At 37.4% G+C, this 23,699-nt stretch overlaps 1 protein-coding gene across 2 annotated transcripts; it reads right to left on the bottom strand.

The window, feature by feature from the left end:
• Nucleotides 1-4,524: 4,524 nt before the first annotated feature.
• LOC146466543 (coiled-coil domain-containing protein 81-like) lies at nucleotides 4,525-22,751 on the bottom strand. Of its 2 annotated transcripts, XM_085127287.1 has the most exons (16): nucleotides 21,787-22,750; nucleotides 21,600-21,661; nucleotides 21,174-21,330; nucleotides 19,491-19,747; nucleotides 18,147-18,226; nucleotides 17,324-17,556; nucleotides 12,220-12,508; nucleotides 10,896-11,070; nucleotides 10,297-10,371; nucleotides 10,130-10,162; nucleotides 9,395-9,478; nucleotides 8,944-9,029; nucleotides 8,343-8,421; nucleotides 7,624-7,758; nucleotides 6,015-6,241; nucleotides 4,525-5,407 (listed from the first exon to the last, which is right to left on the bottom strand). In XM_085127287.1, the coding sequence occupies exons 1-16, from the start codon at nucleotides 21,863-21,865 to the stop codon at nucleotides 5,143-5,145; spliced, it is 2,316 nt and encodes a 771-aa protein (XP_084983413.1). In that variant the 5' UTR covers nucleotides 21,866-22,750; the 3' UTR covers nucleotides 4,525-5,142. The 2 variants fall into 2 exon arrangements, with proteins under 2 accessions (XP_084983413.1, XP_084983414.1); XM_085127288.1 differs by lacking the exon at nucleotides 7,624-7,758 and having other exon boundaries at nucleotides 21,787-22,751.
• Nucleotides 22,752-23,699: the final 948 nt, after the last annotated feature.

Below are 23,699 nucleotides of genomic sequence, written 5' to 3'. Positions count from 1 at the left end.
AGCAACAAATAGCGTTTTCTGCTCTTCATTTAAGCAGCTGAATTAGAGCAAAATCGCCTAAACACCCGTTTGATAGTGTAGAAAGTAAGTTATTTTTTCAAGAACCGTTTCTCGAAAACTGGATTTCGGCCATGCGCACAATTCAAAATTCGGAGAGTTTTGGAACAAGACAAACAGGAACCAAAAAAAGCTTTCCGATTTTTTGTCCTAGTCTTGTTAAAGGCAACATTTCCTTGCATTTTTTTAGGCAAAATTTCATGGGTTTTGGTGTTTTACTCTGGCGTGATTCATCCGAGTGTTCTTATTTTGTTTTAAGCAAACCCCAACCATATTAAAGATTCCCTTAGCTTCTTATTCTCGTACGATTGGCTAGATCTCATCCACTGCATCGGCTTATATTTTGTTCAAATTATTATTGAACAAAGATATTATGGACGTTCTAACTTCCTGTGGAAGAACGGTACATCAAATGTACAATAAGGACAAAAAGGAACTAAAAGTCATCCATGTAAAAAGAAATTTAATCCTACTTGAGATAATTAACGCCTATATCCACACACACAGGATAAGCTTTCAAGGCCAACCGCTATCACAAGAACAATCAATCAACAAAAGAATCGAACCATCAAGTCTTGAATGGAATACACTCTTATCAGAAAACTGAAGGCAGGTAAACTCTACCGATGTCATTCTTTGGCAATTTTCCATTGCACCAAGTTTGACACGCCACTCAGCTAAAACCCATTCTTGGAGTGCTTTCGATCGGAGAGAAATATGTATTGTGGGATGACATAACAAAGGATCACGAGCAGAGCTTTTTGTGCAGATCATGATCATTACATCGGAATAATGAATATCGTATGTAGCTGGACAGTTTCAATTCAAGGCCTCCGTCTCAATCAACATAAGGCTTCTAACCAACCGAGCAGTTTGCCAATAGATTGCTATAGTGTCTATAGTACGTAATTCTACTAAAAACGAGGATGTAGGAGACAAACGGAGGAATCATGGTAACGATATACATTAAAAAAACAAATACTGAACTGCTAAACTTCAGATTGTCTACTACTGTCTGATGCTATTAAAAACAGTTTATACACTCGACTTAGAGAATTTTTAATCAGTCAAACAAACTCTGGGTTTTGTTATTCTCAGAAGCTGTTGATAGTTAGTATTATCGTATAACTCAATCTTATTAGCAGGTATTCAAGCGATGACAGGACCTCCTAGTTGGAAAAAATAGACGATACTTGTTGGGTCAATTATAAAAACCTTTGTAGTTTGATCATTGAGCGCGTCAAGAAATTTTGCAAATGCCATCAAAGTTTTGAAATATAAGCAATGTTCCAAGCAACTTAAGTATCGCCACAATAAAAAGCTGGACGGGAAAAAACCTCGCCATGACCGACAAACAAATATTTTCCCGTCGGTGAATAAGTTTATATTTCATATGACAGATTTAAAACTTGATTATGATAATAAGCTATGAAGGAAAATTAGCCTTAATGCTGTTTTCCATCATTGTATAGTTTCAATTCAAAATTAGTCAGTTACGCGCACAAAATTGTTTCAAATCGTATTGCCGGTGTGGCGGCGTCTGTGTCTCTATCAGGGCCATTAGGCTTTCCCGGCCTCGCTTCCGCGGGTAATGCGTAGAGCCCACATACGGCGATTTTCTCAATATCTTTGCAATCAGAGGCAAATATCCTATCTAAAACTTCTGGGATTCGGCAATCTAAAATAAGAGACTCGATATACGCCGATTTCATCTTTTTGAAAGCACGCTTTGCAGTATACTCCGAAGAAGTAGAGAAAGGAGGTCAATAATCTAAGTAATGCAACTATAATTTGTCAACATTTTTCCCTGAACTCAGGATCGATCAATCATTGCGTTCCTCTGATACGAGTCATCTGTACCCAGGTGTGATTACCAATGAATTGAGCGTTTGATTAGCAATTTTCGCCATTCTCGCTCTGCTCGGCTAAGGCCCATTCAAGGCCTTTCAAAATTTCTTTCATTAGTCGAGACATGTGAATGTAGACTTAGCTGTTTGATAACGCCAACAATAAAAGGGGATAAACTAACTTTGCCGTAAGCAATCGTGAATGTTATTTGCAAATTATAACAACAGTTTCGTATTTTTGTTAAAGAAGAAAGAAAGGGCAACAAGTTTGGGGTCGCATAAGTTTTGTGGGTGCGGTTAAATGTTTCAGTTAGTGACACTGTAGCCACTTTGATCGGGTTTTGAATCGCGTGTTTTTAAAAATTACCATTCTTCGAACTAAACTAGCTCCAACAGGTAAGGAATGGAGAGTGTACCTACCTTTGAAAATCTGCAGCTCGGACGGTCGACCTGATCTTCGATTTTCTCAACATTCTGACTTAGTTGAGAATCTGAACTACCGATCCTCCCTTCCAGATAATCAATATATTCAGCGGCCCTGATCAAGATTTGCGCTTTGGTTTTTACTTGTGTTTCAGAACGAGGAAGGCGTTTCCTTAAGTCCGCAAAATAACCATTGAGTGCCTTCACCCTGTTTCTTTCGCGTCTATTTTTTCTCGTCTTCTCCATTTTTGCTCGTGTCTGTACTTCGTCTGATTTCCCTGGTTTTGTGCATATCTGTGTAAGCCTTGTGATACCAATCAATTTCCTGCACTGTTTACGCTAATTGATATCCTATTTATAAAAAAACGTTTTTGCTAGTGACAGGCAGAGATATATCTCTTTTTGATTACATACTTTGGTAATGAAATGAAATTTTCCCACGGTTCTTACATCAGCTTCCAAGGCAGCAAACTGCTGCAAAATGTCTTTTTCCTTATATGAAGACATGGGCTTGATCAAGACTGAGCAGAATAAACAAACCCATTTTTACCTTAATTACCTTACACCAGATCGATTAAACCTCAGTTGTTTGACCGAACAGTGCGTGGTCAATTACAATCGGAAGTTGTCAATAAGCGATTATCCTTAGGTACAGGAAATTTTCGAAAAGCAATCCTTCAATAATCCTGCAATAAAACTGATCACGATTGGACTTTGAAACATCTGTGTGGAATGGTTTAACGTCAGAACGGTATAACTATGTTTTTGGGGACAGAATTCTTTTCGTGTGGAACAAATCAAATGTTTATCCGACTTTGTCTGCCGATTATGAAGTGTTTTGATTTTGTTTTCTTTAGATCTCATCTCAAAGCTGCTAACGTTAGATACATGACTGCTATGTAAAATTTCTCACATCTGATAGTGATCGTACCAGTAAGCTCTGAAGCCCGACTGAAAGAATCTGAGTCGAATAATAAATTTGTAAATTACTAGCGCAAAAAAAGGGGCTTTTACAGCAGATAAGTTGCACAAATGGTTGAGGCACGTACAAAACCAGATGATTCTCATCATAGGTGACAAGGGCACTATCCTTAAAGGTCATGATCATGTTTGGTTTTTTTGTAAGTAGTCACGCTTTTCTGATGTCAGAACATGGGTAGAGCGGTTTTCAAAGTAATTATTCTCCTTTGCTTTGGTTTTGCTTAACTTCGCTCTGTGATTGGTTGGCAACACTCGCGCCATTATCTCAACCAATGAGAGGCACAAGCAAATCCAATCGTGACTTGCTCGCATGCGTTTTCCCGCGCTTTATGATGGTTTCATGTTTTGATTGGTCCAATGCTACTTTGTTTATTTGACCAGAGTAATAACGTTGTTAATTGAAAGCCGCTTTAATTTACCGCGCAGAAAGTCCACTGCTCCCTCGTGCTGTCATCTAGAGCCATTGTGTTACACGTCTAGAAAATTTTTTCATTGCTTAGAAACAACCGTTCAGCCGAATTGTCAGTGGCTTTGGTTTCGGTTGTGCCAGTGGGTGTGGTCAACGTTCAGGTCTCAGTTTTTCAAAGCCCGACCCGTTACGCTAATCCTTTGATTCGAGTTTAAATATTCATCAAATCTTCCAAAAAAATTTGTGTCCCTCAGTTTTGACCCAGGCCCATAGCTCGAGGAAAAGCACCGAGCGTCTAGGCAAGAAACCTTTAGACAGCAAACAACCGATACCAATTCGATTGATATCGCTCGTGCTAGCCGTTTAGACTTTCTGTGTCGAATTTCCGGAGCAGTCATGCATTCTTGGGTATACATGAACCCTGGCTCTAAATTTTATCCAACCCACACTTAATGTTCGAACAGATAACGAGATGTTTCAGCCTACATGGCCCGCACTTATTGCCAATGTTCAAAGAATGTAGACTAAAGCAGAGAGAGGCAAAGGAAGCCGAGGTTTACTTGTCGTAATGTCTGTCTTACGAAACATCACCATCACGGTGTCGATTATGTATAATCCTGGTGAGGCGGATAAAAATTACGGCGGTATTCGTTGTCCTTTTAAGTTGTTTTAAACCGGCAATGTTCGACCATTACCTCCGTCATTTTTATGAGCCCTTCCCCTCCCCTTCCCTCCCCTCCCATCCCCTTCCCCCGCAAACGTACAATTCCACAGGCTTGGTTTTAATACAGACCACGACAAACTAAACAGGTTAATCAATGGTTGCTTTATTGTTCAGTATTTACAATTTACCTCCGAAGTAGAAAAATGCTGAACACTCTTGTCATCACACGGTGCTTGTTAGATTTTAGTGAAGAATTAAGAAAAGCGGACAAACTATGAAATCTCGTATCAAACACTGTGTTTTTAATATCACTCCGGTGATGAAATTAATTCACTCTTTACTGACATCTACAACTAGAAATGTTCACTCCCTATTTGAAGTTTTCACATACAAACGTTTACAACTTTTAACTGTTACTACATTTTAGGCATTTTTTTGGTTGAGAGTATTAATTCGCAAGATAAAACAAAAGGTGAAATATAAACAAGAGAAAGAGAGAGAGAGCAAACATGTATTCGATGTGATAAGAAAGCGAGCCTCAAAATGGACCAGTCACTTGTTGGACTCCCTATCTTTTCAGAAGAGGCGAGATAATTTCGTGACCTTAATCGTATTTACGCCATAATACAAATAAAAGTTACACCAATAAATAACATTTCACGCATTTTCTGAAAGGATGAGGTGAGGTGCCTTGGTAGTCTTCCTGTGCATAGCCATCTAAATTATTCCAAGAAATTTGTCAGATAGGGAGAGAGCGCCTTTTAAACTATGAGCCTTGATCCAGGGATGTATCGAGATTCGCTCCAAATATTCGATTCACCGCAGTTATGGGGTCGTCTGCCGCACTGTTTACATCGGCGATATTTATCACACTGTTCATGAATCAACATTCCGGGACTCTGAGCTCGCTGGCGTTCTTCTATCTCCAGTCCCTTTTTGCGAGCCGCATTTGCGGCCCAGGATTCTTCAAGGGAACGACGAGCATCTAAGCGCTCTTGATGACGGAGGGCACGGTCCAGAATGATACTGCAAAATTAAGGTACGTTTTATTAAATTGTAAATAACATTCAAAGAGTACGGCTGCCCAAGCTAGACATTTCCGTAATTAAGCAATTTCAAGGGTCTGGGGATCCACGCAAAAATTCAAAGACATTCTTCTCTACCAGAGTTTAGGGCATGAACTGGTGCGCTAAGAATTAAAAACAATTTATTCCCCATCCCCAGCAATTTTGTAAGTCTGTTAAGATCAGGACAGGAAACGCCATCATTTGGTCAGAGGAAAGGAGACATTGTAGTACTCACTAGTACTAAACAGTGCTCTATAAAGTGTGTGAGAGATATTGGTGCTCTGCATGGGGTGTTTTTTTTGTGGAGTGCTCGACTGACGATCTAAATTAAAGCCACCTCAGGCCCTGTCCAGAACTATTGTGAACTATATGTGAAGAATGCCGAACAGTAGAAAAAAATCTTCGTTTTCACAGTACTCTTTTGCTATCCACAAGTAAAAGACAAAGCGTTTCCGATCGTTTCGACAGGCTGCTCTCCGGCGGAAGCGTACAAAACCTCCTCCATTTTCAATCAAATAATGTTAGAATACGGATAGACAGCGCCCAAGACTGAAATAAAAACTCACTCTCTGCGTGTTCTTTCTAGCATATCTGACTCCTCTTTTTGGTTTCGTAGATCCTTCAGGATTGCTTCCCTCTTTCGCTGAGCCACCATTTCAAGTTGGTCCTGATACAACTGATGAGCGCGCGCCTTTCGTTCAATCAGCAACCCCTCTGTTGCATCATGGATGCCGAAGATTGGGGCTTTAGAGTCCGGTTCCAGTGCGGGGATTGGTAGAGGTTTGTAGCGCACCTGACAACATAAATCATATCGTATTTTGAGTGTTACAAGTTAGTGGCAACGCTAAATGCCACCGCCCAACACAAGCATCTGAACGGTGTTGAAAACGGCCGGTATATGAACTTCAATGGTGGTCCTACCGCACCAAACAACGCAAAAGAACTTACCAGCTAGGAGCGGGTAGGAGTTAGAGCCTTACACCAGCAAAGAAGAAAAGAAACTGTTGGAATCAACATTGCTTCTCTCTTTTTTTTTTTTTTCTCAAAGTAGCATACCAACCAAAAGAGATCCGAATAAGGGGATCACCTTTGGGAATACTTCTCAAATTCCGAAATAGTTTTCTCGGCAGAAATTTTGTGATACATTATTTCTGCAATACATTAACCAGAAAATCCTGATTAATTAATGGTCAGGGCAGGAGATAAACCCGAGCCTTCTCGCGTTCAAGTCTGGCAACCTACTAACTGAATAAACCAGGCGGCAAGTAAACTAACCAAAAAATAATCTCCCACCTAACAAACTGGAATAATTTAGACGTGTTACAGGTATCCTCCTCCAGTAAGATGCAATTCAACACAGTATTTTAGTAACTTGAGGAAACTGAGCCAATAACAATTTAACTGTATTGAGGGCACAACGTATTCACCCATGTTATGCTAAATTACGAATTATCTCCCGACACCAAGGGCCTCTTGAAATGATCTCGGTTTTCGGGAGGAATTTTATGTTGTTCATTTGGGAAATTTCAGCCCGGGGATTACCGAGGTGAAAAAGGCGCGATTCTTCGCTTTGGCCTGCTCCTCCTTTGAACTATTGTCTAAATCATAGGCAGCTGTCAAGCTACCACAGGCCCTAAGATAAAAACATCGTCCACAGAAAGTTTTGCCATCTCCAATCGCAGTTCTTGGTACTGAATGTGTTTATCAACGCCGAAATCAAGGAATTTATCGGCCATTTTTGATAGACGTCCCGGTAACTGGGTTGAAGAGTTTATATGGAAAATTTTTCAGCCTGGCTACCGAGATCTCGGTAGCCAGGGCTCGCCTGCCTTCTTATATGAAACCGAGGCAGCCCGGTTGACCGGGAATGATATGAAGAGGCCCTAAGTCTGGGAGAGATACCGAGTTACAAGCGGCTAGTTCATACCTCCTGACGTACAAAATCCGTTCATAAAAATTTGACTGATTGACCTTAAAAACGTGCTGTACCCATGCTATACTAATTTCGGCAGAGATGCCAAACTACAAAGCCCAAATATATAGCGACGTCTGAGGAGCTGACCAAGACTTCACTCGCTCAGTAGCATGTGTTAACTAGTGTAACCTAACAGCTGATTAAACTATCTACACTATTGCTACACGACACACTGACTGCCTTAACTAAAAGTACTCTACCATTCTTCCTCCTGGTCTTCGTTGTAGACGCATTTCTAACGTGTGTGAGAAGGGTACAATAATCTGGGGTTTTGGCAGACGTAACAGCTCAGGTGACGCACGCGGTAAGATGTTGATAGTTTGCCTGATTGCAATCTAAACAAAGGCAATATTCAGTAACACTTTCCAATTAATCAATCAATCAACCAATCAATCAATCAATCTATATTGCTGCTCTTGTGTTTGTCTATTATGTATATTAGGGCTTATATACCTTCATATAGCTTCCCTAGATCTGTTACTAACTGTTTTATCTTCGTAGCTTCCTCAGTGCTTTAACTAAAGTTGTAGCTTCGTTCTTGATTGCCCTCTTCGTTAAAACTATTTTTTTTTATTTTAGTCAATTGACCCAATAGTGTCTTCTTCTGCGCGTTTTGACTGACAACCACGCAATTAAATTGCCAAGGTTCGTAATGGGCTTTGGAAAATACGACCGAACATCGGAGACAGGTTTTAAACATTTTCTGAAATGCACTCCTGACAAGACAAAAACACAACAGAAGCAAAATTGAACAGTTGTTTTCGGCGCAATTAAGATGAATTGGTCCATATACCATAAAATTTTCAGAAACTGACCCGAAAGAAACACACCTCTAAAAGAAACAAGAAGTATCGAAAGTCACTGATTTTTCAGAGCTTAATTACAACAGCAAAGAACAAACGAACGTTAAATGTTTCACCTGAGCATCCAATGCTTTACGATAAGCATCACTACCCTCTTTCTTCTCTCGCAAGTACTGCTCCCGTTGCAAAGCCAGGCTGAAATGACAAAAACGTTTTAGCCAATTTCGTTAACGAGCCAATCCATGCAATGAGTTAAATGTAACTTGATAAACAAAATCTTAAGGGTTAGAAGCGGTTCTGATGATTTAGTAGACCTGTAGAGGAAATCTTAAAGTTTAATCATTCAAATGAAATACTATTGAAAAGCTCCCTGCAACGGTGCTGCATACTACACCAGGGTGGTTGGGACGTTTGCGTCCATGGATGAAATCTGTAAGTGTGACTACTTAAATGGATGGAAGCTTGTGGTCAGTGCGGGTGTCCCAAAGTGCTGTGGTTTTAATACAGTACAAGGTGGTGTTAACTGTTAAGCCTGTGGACTAAATCCTTGATACTAACGTTCAAGTGAAAGCTATTAAGTAATACTTTTGCTATATTTTCTTTGTTGTAGTGCTAACTTTCGAGTACGTAGTTGAAATCCTACAGTGTGACTATTCAAATGAAAGCTACTGAGAGTGAAAGAGTGACTAGAGTAAAACAAATCAGTTGTTTACTTACTCCTCCGCGAGCTGCACCTGTTCCAACCTTTCAAGGAATTCCTGTTCTTTCTTCAGTTTAGAAAGTTTATGGTGTTTTGTAACCACCTGATGAGAAATCGCATATTTTAAAATGGGACAAATGTACGCATCCTACAGAACTTGTTAAGTCGTTATCTTTATGCCAACGCTGACATTTCAGTATTACAAGCAAACTCAAACATATTTTTCATTCCGGGTCAAAGAAGTTTTAGAAAAAAACAAACAAGTAATTAATTTGACTAATGTACGAATCTACAGCAGACCGCAACAAAATTCAAGCAACGCTTCTTCTTCTGTTAACATTCGTTAAGTCAGACAAATGGGTTAGCTTTTCCACAACTTTTCCAACTTTTCTACACTTCGAATCTTCTGTGTGAGCCATTTATTCCAGTGAAAATTAAGTAAAGGAAACAAATAAGATGTACACTAACCTGGCCACCCAAGTCTTTGGAATACTCATCTTGTTTAATGTACCGAGGAGGCGTAAGCGGCCTGTTCTGAAATAAGTATGACCTCTGTAGAGGAAAAGACAGTTTCAACTTGATTAATGACAATGAAATGAAAACAAGTCACTTGTCTAGTTGACTCCAAATAACTCGCACTGTTAGGGGAATACAAAACTGTCTGCATCACTATATAAAGTTCGAGCCGCAAGGCAATGTTACATATTATAAATATCTGTCAGCAATTTCCCCGGGTACACGTACTTTCCGTTCAAGTTAGCCTGAAGTTCTAGTTAACCTGGACATGAGTTTTCAAGATTCTATTGTTCTGGTTCTTTTACCATTGTATAATAACCTGGAAATCTCTTGACTGAGATACACGTTTCACATACATGCATGACTAGTGGCTTTGATCAATAAAGTCGAACATACTCGGTTGTGTTGTCTTTAATACAACAAAACTTGGTGTCATTTTAATTTTGCTAAACAACTCCTCTCTTTTAACTTTTGTTGGTGACATATACATTCAGCTAAATGTCAGACTGCAACCGTAACGAATTATCGTCATCATCATCATCACCATCATCATCATGGTGAACGAAAAACGAACATCTGTGAAAGGGGAGGTTCACGAACCATAACTAAAACTGAATAATAATTACAAACGATAACACTGTTGAATTACAGACTGTAAGAATTACGAAATAATAAATTGCTACTTACACAGAATTCTGTTGGCCTCGTGCTTAACTTACTCTGAAACAACAACAACAACAAAATCACTCATCTCTCCTCTTCACTTTTTGTTCTTCTATTTAACAAAACAGCTTTTAATCCAAATTTCACTGCAAAATTTATTTCAATAATCACAATTACTTTTATTTTATTACCTTCACTGCCTCAGATACACCAAGATTAAAAGCAGCAACCGTCTGGTTGTAACGACGGTTTTCTAGGTTCTTGGTCTGTAGCATATGAAGAAAATAAAGCAATTTAGCCAGGAAAGAAAAAATAACAAAGGTGAGAATTTTGCGTTAGTGGTACTGAATACAACAAAAAGTGGGTCATACAATATGTTACTTTTAAAACAGCTAGTTTTCACAATCAAATCATTTTATTTCACACTATTTGTTTAGAAGCGCAAAAGAAAAGAAAACATAAATACAGGTTATATAAATAATAAATATATATGTAATGAAATCAGTGTACATCCAGCAGCCAAACTAGCAGAGCTTTCGAGTTAGCTGCTGCTTATTTGCACATAAACAAAGACATGAAACTAGTGACAACCTTGGAGGCAAATTACAACTTAAATAAAATTAATATACACTGTAACTATCCAGGTAATTCATTAGTTTCTTATGATAAAGGTAGGTATAGGCAATGGGCAGAAATTAAAGAAAAAGAGAAGAAAATAATTTAAGAAAAAAAAAAGAAAACAGTAGCCACTCACTGACAACAGCAATGTACAAGTCAGATTTCTACATACCTGTTCCTGCAAAACTGCCTCAGTGTCCTTCTGTTGCTGGTACTGTTGCAGGATGCGATCCTGCTCAAGTTCACGTTGGCGACGCTCCTCAGCAAAGTAAATTGGAACATTCTTCTGAGTACGCTGATGGCAGAGGTAACACAGTTCTTGTCCTGCTTTATCACCATGACTACACCTGTAATCAAAACAAACCATGATTTAAAGCATAAAAATAATTTAAGGGAGAAGTTTGTTGCATGAGTCAATTTGTTAAACTTGTTTCCTCATGCTGAGTTTCTCACACTAACTACTGGTGTAAATGTTCAAAATAAAACTTTGGCACCCTGAGTGCATTAAAACCTAGTAATTTTTGGAAAAATCATTGATCGTTTTCACAAAAGTACCACAAACAGAATAGAGTCGATCCAAACTTGTTTCCAAGATATAAAGACCATTAGTTGAATTTCTATCTTTCTTTTATCAGAATTGAGGAGGCTGGTAAGGGTTTTTCATTGATCAGGAGATTGTGACACGATGGAAGGTTACAAAGATCATATCTGATCATTTAGGCAAACTATAAAACATCTTTGCAACTCTGTTACTTGTCAATACTTTAAGACTAGTTCTGATGTCATAGCAGTTACCATAGCAACAGGCCAGCTTCACAAAAAAAGACCTCTAAAGTTCAGTTTTTTCAAATAAGCTAAAAATCTGAGTCGGTGGCCTACTGTTTTAATTGATTTGTTGGGTAGCCCCCTAAATTCTTTAACTCCTCTGACAATACAGCAAAAAGTTATCCCATAGATCTAGTATTATATCAAAAAAGACATTTTATAAACTACAAGAAATTTGACTGGGCAACAACTTTCTCCCAAATGTTCCTATTTGAAGTGACCTACTTAATGTTGAATGCATGGAAAAATTGAGATGGGTCCCAGGGCAAAATTTCAAGGAAAAAACACATTTCCTGCAGCTTTTATTTCCTGTTCACATGATTTTAAGCTGTATTTTCACTTCTGATCTTCTCTGTGACAGAAATTTTGATTCATTCAGCTGATGCGAGCACTTTAGCTATGGTGTGGGTGGGTTATACGCACGCTCAGATAAAAATCCCTTGGAGCACCCTTAAACCTTCAAGTCCATAGATGAAAAATGTGCAATTGTGATGCAAAATATAAAAGACTCCACAACTGACAGAAAACGATGGTCTAAAAATTTTACAAAGATGACCATTTTCCAAAGTAGTATGCCCTCAAAGAGGCCTCACAAAGGGCTGCAAAACAGTCCTTTGCCATAAATGGATTTCCACTAGACAAAAATTATTACCAATGCACATTTAGCATACCTTAATCTAGATGGTGAGATTGGAGATTGAATTCTGTCTACAGCTTGTTCACCAGGGGAATGCTCGCGTCTGTTTACATCTTGGGTAGGACTCTTGCCATTCTTACCAAGTGTACATCCCTTGATGCCTTTGGGAGGACTTGCCTTTAATGGGCTCCTTGGTGGGGATGGAGGTTGTGTAAAAACAGGATTTTCTGGAACACTGTAAATCACACCAGTAGCTTTGGCAGTTTGAAGGGGTGTACGAGGTCCATTGGCAGTTGAAAGCCTCAATGGACTCTTTGGAAGAGCTACAAGGTAAGAGAAACAGGTTAGTTATTGGGCATTCATTTATTGTAAATATGTTACTGTCAATGGCTGCCGGCCAATTTTTATTAGAATAACACAACAACTAGCTACTTACATAGCCTGCAGTGGATGGAGAAGACATTTTTTTCTGATTTACAATACACCTTTGCAAATAATGTAAACCATGTTATTATAAGAACAGAAAAACAATGATTGCATTTTTTGTTGCAAACATTTTACCACTGGTAAAAATGATAATATCCATGCTCAAAATATGTTAATATGGACCTGACAGAACCAGAAAATTGATCTTTAAATAATAATTTGAAAGACATTAGCCTTAGTAACTTACTTATCACATAATAGCACTTCACTGGTGATGAAACACCACTATCCCACTGTTTCTTGGTAACAAATTTAACTTGCTTCAAATTCTTAGAAAACTGTGGAATTGATTTTGCACCACCAAGAAGTGTTCTCTTCTTAGGCAAGGAAGGAAACGAGACACTCTGATTAACATAAACTGTAGCCATTACAAGGAGAACACTTCTTGTATATGCTGTACCATGTCATTAAGAAGAAACCTACACTCGAGTGAACTAAAACATTCTGTTGCTAATAGCAATACATGGATATCAGATATCATGTGACTTGAGAAATAACTATTATTAACTCAATACTAATTTGCTGCTAATAGACATGTATTATTAAGAAAATAATTAACATGACCAGCTTTGAAACATTACTGCTTACAAGAGTAATTAATAATTTATAAAACATGTCTACTGGCTTAAACAATACTCAGTACTAATTTTACAAAAATCAGTGTAATAGATACTCTTTCTGTGCTGTGCATTGGTTTTGTCATGAAAACAGAGAATTATATATATTTAAAAAAAGAAAAGTAAGGGAAGCATTTGCCCAAAGAAAAACATTCAATAAAAAGTCAGGGGTTAGTGGACATTAACTGAGCCCTAGGTATTTAGTAGGGTTTGGGTAACCCCTTTTTATCCCTAGAATTGCCAAGGCTGTTATCCCTAAAATCAGTTAGAGGTATCCCTTAAGCCACGTTCATCATCCCTTATCCCTAAACCCTATCACAAGGCCTTGACTTAACATCTAGCGACATTACAGTACTCTAAAATTTTCTAAATAAATTAAAGAAGAAAAAACTAAAAGAAAAAAATATAAGATCATTACTTTTTTTTTCATTATTACTTTGTTTTTCCACAAAACAAAATCACACAGTTTTGTAGCTCTGAAATATATTTAAACAAAAACAATACAACGAGTGGTTATATTTAATTACTCATGGTGTTAGTATAATTTGTATGAAGGAACAATCCATAAACAACTCAAAACCTCAAGTGATTGGATATGTGAAATATTTCAAACTTTGATCAGTACAATCAGTACTTAAGTATTATTAACATGTAATGACAATTAGTACACATACACAAATGATTATGGAAAATACATAGTTAAGACAGGTTTGTTTATCACACTGAACACAGAAATATTTTTTAAAAATTGCTGGTTGTGGATGAAAATTTCAAAGAATGCCATTAACGTTATTTAAGCTTAAGCACCTACATAATACACATTTATTTATGGCTTAATTTCAATAGCAAGTCTGGCTCTGTGGTCGATATTTATAATTAAGTACAGAATGAAAACACGAATTAAACAAAATTCAAACTTCAAAAAATCTTCCATGAATGTAAATAATTCTGAAAGTCCCAGTTAATAAATCTTGACAAATATCTGTATCCTGGCAGTTTTTCAAAATTTAGTCTTATTTCAACTGGACTACCCTGCTTTATTTGATAACAAAATTTAACCATCATGAATTAAACATAAAAGTTTGCTTACTCAACACATGTGTGCCAAAAAGATAAACTACAGAGTACTACATGTAACTTAACATCATCTCTTAGATGACTGGCAGAGGCAACAGATTGTACTAAATGATGCAGTAAATTTGCAGTAAAGAAAATTCATAGATCTTAAGTCCTTAATTGAAGGGCCTGCCTGGTGTAAAACAGCACATTAAGTGAGGATTTGGCCTAATGGAACCCAAATCTCTCTGAATTCATTTTAATCTGGTTCTTGTGTCAGAATCATAGTTCCATATTTACCTTGTGGTTTCAAGTTAAGAGCTCAAATTTGCCCAACAAGCTTATGGCTTTATAACCTCAAAACGAGGGACCAGTCAAGATCTTATTGGCTCCATAAGATTGCTAATGAACTCTTTGACTTCAAATTTTAATCTGGAGATCACTATACATATATCTTATAACAAGATAAGCAAACTAAATGCAATACTACTTCTGGCCAATCTTAACAATTTTTATGCTCAGTATTTTTTCTTTTAAGCACTGATTGTCATAGTTTTAAAAAGTTAAATATTAAATGTACTATTACAATGAAGTACTGTTATTATAATGGTGCTGCACGATTAAACAGTTACTCTCTTTCCCATTATTTATTAGACAAGTCTGTAAATATATAAATAAGGCTGGTTTGAGCCTTAAGAACTGAAGAATTGAAACACTAGTGCTATGTAACATTTCCATTCCATGTCCTTAACAATTTTTATACTCAGTATTTTTTTCTTTTAACCACTAATTGTCTGTTTTAAAAAGTTAAATAAATGTACTGTACCATTACAATGATTATTAACGTCAAGTACGTACTGTTTTATAGTGCTGACAGATTAAACAGTTACTCTCTTTCCCATTTTTATAGTCTGTAAATATATAAATTAAGCTAGTTTAGGCTTTGAATACTGAAAGATTAAGACAGTAGTGCTACGTAACATTTCCATATTACTGGCACAAGATGCTGATAATTTCAAAATGAAAAAAGAAACCAACCTTCACTGTGATCAGCTTCCTCAGTGTGGTTACCATCACCACAATCTGCTGTTCCTTGATTTATATTTATCGCAAAAATGTTCTTGTACCTACTGTACTTGCTTGGATAATGATCTTTGGAAGGGTGATCCAATAAGTTATAAATTCTTGAAAATGTACTCTGAAATCTATCATGATAAGCATTTCCAATTGGCCCCGGCATTTTTGAATAAGCTATCATGGTTAACTCTTTCTACTCAGCATTTACAGTTGGTGCTATTAATGTTAAGTTTACATTTAAATGTGGTTACCATGTATGCTTAAACTGGCAAAGTTAACAAATTGTTAAATGAAAATGGTTGCCATGTGAGCACTGCCAGCAGTTTCACTCAATCAATTATTGATTGTATTGAAGGACTTCCAGATTAAAGTAATTACTCAAACTGAGAGTTAATCAACTTCTTAATCCATCCTGCTGAAGACTTCCAAAACACTGCAACATGTTTTGAAAAGAAAAAATCTCAAAGGCTTTTCAAATTGGTTTCAAGCCAAAAATGTTATGATCTTGATGAATCTTGGTGTAACAATGCCTGCTGGCATGTGACAGCTTCAATGAAGCTCACTATTATTAACTTTCGTACCTTCTTTATTGTTTTTGAAAGGTGTCCTAGAAGACTAAACGTGACAGTTTTAGTAAATTGGCTTGAAAATATATATACAGTTTAAAAATAGAACTATGTAACTTATAATCATAACCAACTATTTTGGTAATCTTTGTTTTTATAATAGTCACTATTTGCACTTGTATTTTATAGCAGCCTTTATCAATTTATATATAATCTTTGTAATTTTTTCATACACTTTTAATTTTTTTAATTTTTAGCATGTATGTACTTTGAACAAGCTTTTAGCTCATTGGATGTTACTTAGATATTAAAATAAATGATGCATTGACTGATTGAAAGGAACCAAGACAAGTTCTTGGCAAGAATACAATCATATAATAACCAAAATATGGCAGGTAACATTTCAAACATGACCAAAAATATAACATTGTCACCAGGAGATCTTGGAAGCAGACTAGCTAGAACCTAAATATATTTTATGATATTTTTCCATTAAAAAAAGTAGCTATATATTAAAATATTATAGGTATACATGTATATATTTGTTCGCAAGCAGTTGCAGAAAACTCTTCTAAAAAAGGCATGGTAATTGGCCAAAACAACACCCCAAAAACGGTAACGCGGTTGACACTAAACTTTCCAAAAAAATTTCCCCAAAAAACAGTCTCAACCCAAAACATCTCGCACACGCGACAATAGTACGTGAAACTTACTTACCAGTACGACACTCAAAATGCTTACGATAATTCAAATTTCTCTATGTGTGCGTGCGCTCTATCCGCTTGCTTATGTTTCAAGAAATCATTACTGATCAAAACCTTAACAATATTGTCTTTATTTTGATAATTTTAATGATTTAATTAATTAATTTGTTGGGAAATTAAAAAAACTAATAAATAAAGAAGAAAACTAGTACCCCCTCCAGCCCCAGCATTCCACATAAATTAAAAGTGAAGGAGGTCAAGGACATTTACTTAAATGCGTCAAAAGAAGCATGTTACACGTATGTGGGTCGCTCAAGTTTACAATTTAATTTGTTTTGTGTCTGAGACTGATGATTCCCTCTTGTCAGGAACACTCCCCCTCCCAAGCCCCCCCCCCTCCCCCATCTGAGGTTAAAATAATAATCATTTATACAAGAAATTAAACCTCTATCATTATATGGTGAGTATAGAAGCAAATTTACAAGCAATTAGGTTGGTCCTGAATCAAAGTGGACCTTCAGATTTTTCCAGGGCCTTGGCAGCCCGCAATTTAGGATGAACTTTCAGCAAGTGCTGACAAGGTGATTTTGAATTTTGGGATCACTTATAATAATTAATTTTTTTTCACTCACCATCCTCATCTCCTGGCTGGTCTTGCTCTCCCAGTAATGGCTCTACAACAGGTATGGACCCAGCTGCCACTTTATGTTTTTCAGCCCATTGTTCTTGTGGTCTCTCTTTATCAGGAGTCATGGCTTCTTCTCTACATGCTATGCCCTCACCATGCTCTTCATCCTGTTCTGTAATGGTGGGCATTCCCTCTTTGCCTGGACTTTTGGGGCCTCCCTCGTCTCCTGGAGTTATTCTAAAGGGGCAGCAATTGAATAAAATTAAGCTCTTCTCATCTGACATGACCTACGCGTCCTGACTTAACATTAATTTTAATGTGCGGTGCCAGAAAATATCCCACATCATGTTTGAAAGTCATTGAAAATTCTGAGGGGAAGGCAATCGAAAAGCAAAGCTAAATAATTTGTTTACTCCATGTTTGTATTCATTTGACTATTCAACTTGCCCTGTGCCCAGTACAACTCTTCAAAATTGAACTGTGATACTACATTCAACTGTACGGAGGCACGGTGGTGTAGTGGACGGTCGGAGGATCTGAGGGTCGTTGGTTTGGGGCCAGGTTGGTCTCTTCATTGCTGTGTTGTTTCCTTAGACAAGCAACATTGCTCCACATTGTCTCTCTTCACCCAAGTGTATAAATGGGTACCGGTGACATACTGCTGGGGGTAACCCTGCGATGGACTAGCATCCCATCTAGGGGGGAGTAGCAATACTCCTAGTTGCTTCATGCTACGGAAACAGGGCTAAGCTCTGGCCGTGTGGGCCACCTAGGCTCTTGTGCGACTTTACCTTACCTTACTACATTCAACTAAATTTAATTAATACCTTGGTAAAACAAGAGTGTTACTTGTATGAGGCCGTGGACTCATAGGTTCTGATAAAACAGAGTCTGCAGTCCCGGGTCGCTGCAAGTAAAAGAACAGTAATTTAATTATAAAGGTCTCAAAGGAAGTTAAACACAAATCAGCAAATTTTATAAAGCAAATAAACATAACTAAAATAAATAAATAAATGACTTTATAAATTAAGTGTCGAAGTATTTAGCGCTGTAGCGCTAATTGGGGACACTATAAACCAGTGAAATAAATATGCAAACTGAAAATAACATTGTTAAAAATCTCAACTGGTGGGAGGCAAATCAGTTGGCTATTTGTTCTATTTTATTTGGAGCGGTTCTTCATCCTGGGGCCTCAAGATAATTTACACATCCGGGGCCCCTTAAACCACTAGGCCACACCGCCTCCCACAAACAAAGAGCATCATGCAGTTAATACATGTAACTTTAAATGAACCCAGCATTTTGTTAGGCTTCTCCAACAAACAACTCTCAAGTATCAAAATAATATTTATATGTATGTACAATAGATATCCTTAGGAAACAAATTGAAAGCACAGACCAGGAATTTCAGGTCAAAAGCAAAACTGAGTCCCGATTTTCAATACAAATAAACCAGTGCCCAGTGGTTGCATTTTACAAATTATATTGTCATGGGTTGTGATTCAATATTGATCTACTTTTTGTTTGTTCAAGTCTGTTTTTTGTTAGCTTTTTTCATGGATGCATTGGTTGTCATCAATTATGATTGACAGCATGGTTTAAAAAAACAAATGTTGCTTGACTTTCAAAAGTCAGATTTTCTCTGTTTGCTTATTGAAAAGCACAGCATGATAATGATAACCTACTGTACCAATTTGTATAGAAAGGCATTTTTTAATTCAATTCAGGACACATATTTAGGAAAGCTACAAATCTGGCTCTAGTTGTTATTAAGAGCGAAAAAATCTATCCAGTGGATAAATCGCTATTCTTGTGATGTACTCCAACCAATATACATGTATTTTATCCACTGAAATTAACGCAAGTTATCCACTGGATAAAGTTATCTGCTCTTTGAACAACTGGGGCCTGGAACTGAACATACAGTGTATGACCAGGCAGCCTCTTTTCTGGGACCTTCAAGGGAAGAGGCCACCATGGCAAACCAAACTTCCCTGAAGAAGGTCATGTGACCAACGAACAGTCTATCTCCTGGGAGTTGAATGAGATCACCCATGCCAAATCACTCAAAATGCTAGCTCTGCTAAAGGATCATTAAGCATCTCTCAAATTCAGTCTTTTTAAACATACAGTTTATATATAATTATGTACAATTGTACATCATTACTTACATTGGATAATGCATGAACTAAGCTACCAGAGCCATCCATACTCCTTATGAACTCTTTATAAAACTTCATTTTCACTTTGGACTCTCTTATTGACAATCTTCCAATCCCAGCAAAGTGGAACTCAACATTTCTTTTAGCTTGCACAGATCTACTCAGAGCTTGGAGGACTTCTTTCACACAACTTTCTACAGTGTCTCTATTGAATGGCGTCTCATTTGAAAGTGCAGCAAAATTAAGCTGTACAACTGGTATTTGACCTACAAGGATAAAATAACATGAAATGAGATGTTGACTTCATGCTGCCCTACACCAACATAAACGGGGGTAAAATTGCATTAACAGAGGGATGGAGTAGGGTGTTCTTCTGAATTTTGTAAAGAGGTTTGCCCAAGCGTGATAAATGTAGTGGTCACTTTAAGCGACGGGATGGTGTGAATAATTATTTGAGCTTTGAAATTTGCCATGTTGGTAGATTTGGACTCTGCAGGTATTTCTTGACAAAAAAACATCCAGTCATTCAGTTTAGTTAGGGCATGTTTACATGTGAAAACTCACACTGGTGCGAGATCCATACTGATATGACATTGTGATTTCATACAGTGTTTACATGAACTGGGATGAGATAATTTCATTGTCAATTATATATGCGCTATATGTTCCAGACTCCTGGGAAAGTAATTTCATGCCTGAAAAAACAGTCATCCCACGTTTACACGACACTGTGATAAGATTTCGTATGGGAATGAAAATCTCTTGCTTCGGTACAGTGACCAGGGTGAACTTGCACTGGTATGACTCGCTCTGGTGTGAGATTTTGTGCCAGTATCATGTAAACAAAGAGGGACACAATACGGAACCAGAGTGAACTTGTATTGGAATGAAGGTTGCGCCAATATCATGCAAACGCCCGCTTTACGCTTAGCTATGACCTCAAAGTATCACAGGATGGCACATGGTGATGAGATTTTTCCACATAATCACCAACAAAATGTGCCAAGATCTCAGCAAATTGAGCCAGTTCCCCCTTCTTCAGCCCACCCCGCCCCCCTCCCACCTTCTTGAGCACGGCTATGAATATTTACACAAAAATGTTTTAGACACTGTGTTTCTTTTTTTATCACAGTCATTATCTAAGAAAGGGAAAACAACAATCAAACTGGTTTGAAATATTTTCAAATCAAACAAAAATTCAAAACGCAACAGATTCTTTTAAAAGTATCAATTATTCACAGACATTTAAATGTATTAGGTATTATTTATTGCAACATGGAAGAGACAGGTTGAAATTCAATTGGATTTACCCCATGATTTTCATAGACTGAAGGGTAAAATTTCCCTGTAGGGTAAAAGACATGATTTTAACATTCCACTATCTTCATACTACTTTTAAACAAACGGCAATTCCCAGAAAATGTATGGTATAGTTTATACATAATAGATGATATATGCATGGGGTTGTGTGGAATTGCGGAGTGTCTCTTTCTGACTGAGGTGTCGATTTGCATTTCATTTCTTGTAGTGGGTATGGTTTAAAGAAAGCCGAGGTTTACAACAGAAAATAAAATACGTTTAACAACTTCCATGTCCCTCATAACCAAACATTTTACTACCTAAGTAACGCCTCATCTATGCCCCACAAAAGAACGTATACACTTATTGTTTTAGTAAGTTAAATTAGTTTACCTGTGGTGTGATGTTTGGTGTAATTAAGCGCGTGAGTCATCGCAAACTTCTCCGACAGAATAAAAACTGGTCTCTGGATCTGAATGTATTTATTGTTTCCAACATCCAACTTTTTCTGCGAATAGGTGAAGGTTCCAAGTCCTGGAACACAAACCCCCTGCAGGAAATAAAATGGCACTCAGTGAATGTTTATGAGGACTGCGGCTTTTGCTCTATAAACAACGTAGGTGATTTCCACAATGGGATTTTGGTATTTTAGCCATCGAGGAAGGTATAAACATAAACTTAACTCCTTGATTTCGAAGTTTAATTTAAAATAGGAATTGAAGCTTTCTCAAAATACAATAAAGGCGCGAAGATAGCGGCAGAGATAGCATTCCATTGCACGTGCGTAAAGACAAATTCGAACACTGCAAATTCACTAACCTTTTGAAGCGCCATTTGCTTTTCGATGAACTTCGACACATTGTCCCATACGCTCACAATATCTGAAACACCAGCTAGAGTTAAGAACTCTTAAAACACGACTTAGAAAACAATACAAGCCGAATAAGATTAACAACAAACAAGATGAAATTGACTCCTTGGTTTCAATAATTAACTTCTTACTTACCTTCTTCGTCCAGTTTCGGTATCGCTGAAAAGCGATTTTTCCTGGCCTCAGAGACCAGTCCATACATCACTTCAGTCATTTCGGCTAAAATTGCCGAAATTGAGAGAAAAGATTACAATTTTTGGACTCAGAACATCTGCTTGTCTTGAAGAAACTCGCATCGATTGTGCGATTGCGGTGCATAATCGTTGCTATGACGACTGCAGCAAAATGGCCAGCGGCAATAACATTCTAATTACATGCCTAGTGCCAGGTCACCTCAAATGCAAAGCCAGAAAACTTGCAAAAAATTTCGGACACTTTTTTCCTTTTTATCTCATTTCGGACAAATTTTGGACAAAAAATTCGGACACGTTTCTGAAACATAGCGGTCCAGAGCTTAAGGAAATTTACGTCTGCAAAACACGAATTAGACTGAAACAAAATCTGTGAAAATTATAGTTTTAAAGATAGCACCCGTTAGGTTTTACAGATACACCGACGAGAAAATTACACAAATTCTATCGAGCCGTTACAGTATCTCAAGCAGTGGACTTTTTTCTGCATCCCCGGGGGCAGTATCGATACAACAGTTGAGGATGAAAAGCATAGACCTTGTCCAATAGACCTTATCACGGTTTTCGACGCCATTTTGACGAGTAGGCAAAAATGTCTGAAATAACAGTGTTTGTATGGGAATCCGATGTCAAATAATTTTCATAAAACATCGCCTCTGAAAAATTCATGAATTGGAAACTTTTAGCACTAGGAAAAGGATTTTAAGAAAAAAAAAATGGAGGGATGTCGCTGTGCCAGAAAGCGTCCAGTCATCTTTTGAACTTTCCATACATTTCCCTGTATTTTTTTTCTCGCGAACTATTTTTAGTAGCAGTTCACGGCTGGTTCGCTATACAGACAAATGTATGGAAAGTTAAAAACACGACTGGACGCTTTCTGGCACAGCTACATCCCTCCAATTTTTTTTCTTAAAATCCTTTGCATAGTGCGAAAAGTTTCCAATTCATGAATGTTTCAGAAGCGATGTTTTATGATAATTATTTGACATCGGATTTCCATACAAACACTGTTATTTCAGACGTGTTTGCCTACTCGTCAAAATGGCGTTGGAAACCGCGATAAGGCCTATTGCAAAGGGAGGACTTGACTTGCAATTGAGATTGTCCTCCGATTTCTTCTTCTTCGTCTCAAAGAGCTTATTGAAAAGAACTATGAGCTTCTTGATAAATCACCACAGTTGCTGACAGCTACACTACAGATGAAGAAGAACCACATTCTAGTGACAATGAAGAGGACTTTTCGACTGTGTTGATTGATGATCAAATGAAACAGAAGGGGACTAGCACCACTGGCATGGGCAATGCAATTGTCGTAAAACTTGGCTTGGATAAAAATTATATGTACTGCGAAATGGAATTTCTCTGCATTATGTTTTTCACAAAAAAAATTTCCTTTCCAGTGATAAAAAGAATGGATAAAGCCTAATCCGAGTTCCGAGTTCTAGCGCTATCATCAGTTACTGAGTACACGTGATGGCGTCGCCCAAGAAAGTACGTAGTACTACTTGAAAGTTTTATACTGTACTCATGGGCAATAGGAAACGTGAGTTTTGACTAAATTAATATTACATTTATCTCAAATATGGTTGAATTACTCACAATGAAGTAGACTTTAGTCTTTTCTGGTCATTTCTCCCCCATTTATTTCTTGTAGAATAGCCCTGATTAACAAGTTACAACGCACCGTTTGACTCAGAACAAATTTAGCCTGCATAACAAATTCGTCAGCATTCGTTACAGTCTTGGTAACCGTGCGTCCTATTGAAATCCCAGGCGCGGCCAGGAAAGACAAAAGACTACTTCATTGTGAGTAATTCAACTTTATTTGAAATAAATGTAATCTAATTTATTTAGTCG

The sequence above is a fragment of the Pavona decussata genome, unplaced genomic scaffold (genome assembly GCF_977016875.1).
Source record: "Pavona decussata unplaced genomic scaffold, jaPavDecu1.1 SCAFFOLD_143, whole genome shotgun sequence".
Taxonomy (NCBI): domain Eukaryota; kingdom Metazoa; phylum Cnidaria; class Anthozoa; order Scleractinia; family Agariciidae; genus Pavona; species Pavona decussata.
This window is presented reverse-complemented; position numbering and strand designations above follow the sequence as displayed.

Coding starts and splice junctions, on each gene's coding strand:
- LOC146466543 (XM_085127287.1), bottom strand. CDS start 21,865: ATGACTGAAGTGATGTATGGACTGGTCTCTGAGGCCAGGAAAAATCGC. Junction 12,509..17,323: donor CCAGCCAGGAGATGAGGATG/GTGAGTGAAAAA, acceptor CTTACCTTGTAG/CTCTTCCAAAGAGTCCATTG. Junction 10,163..10,296: donor GTGTATCTGAGGCAGTGAAG/GTAATAAAATAA, acceptor TTGTTGTTTCAG/AGTAAGTTAAGCACGAGGCC.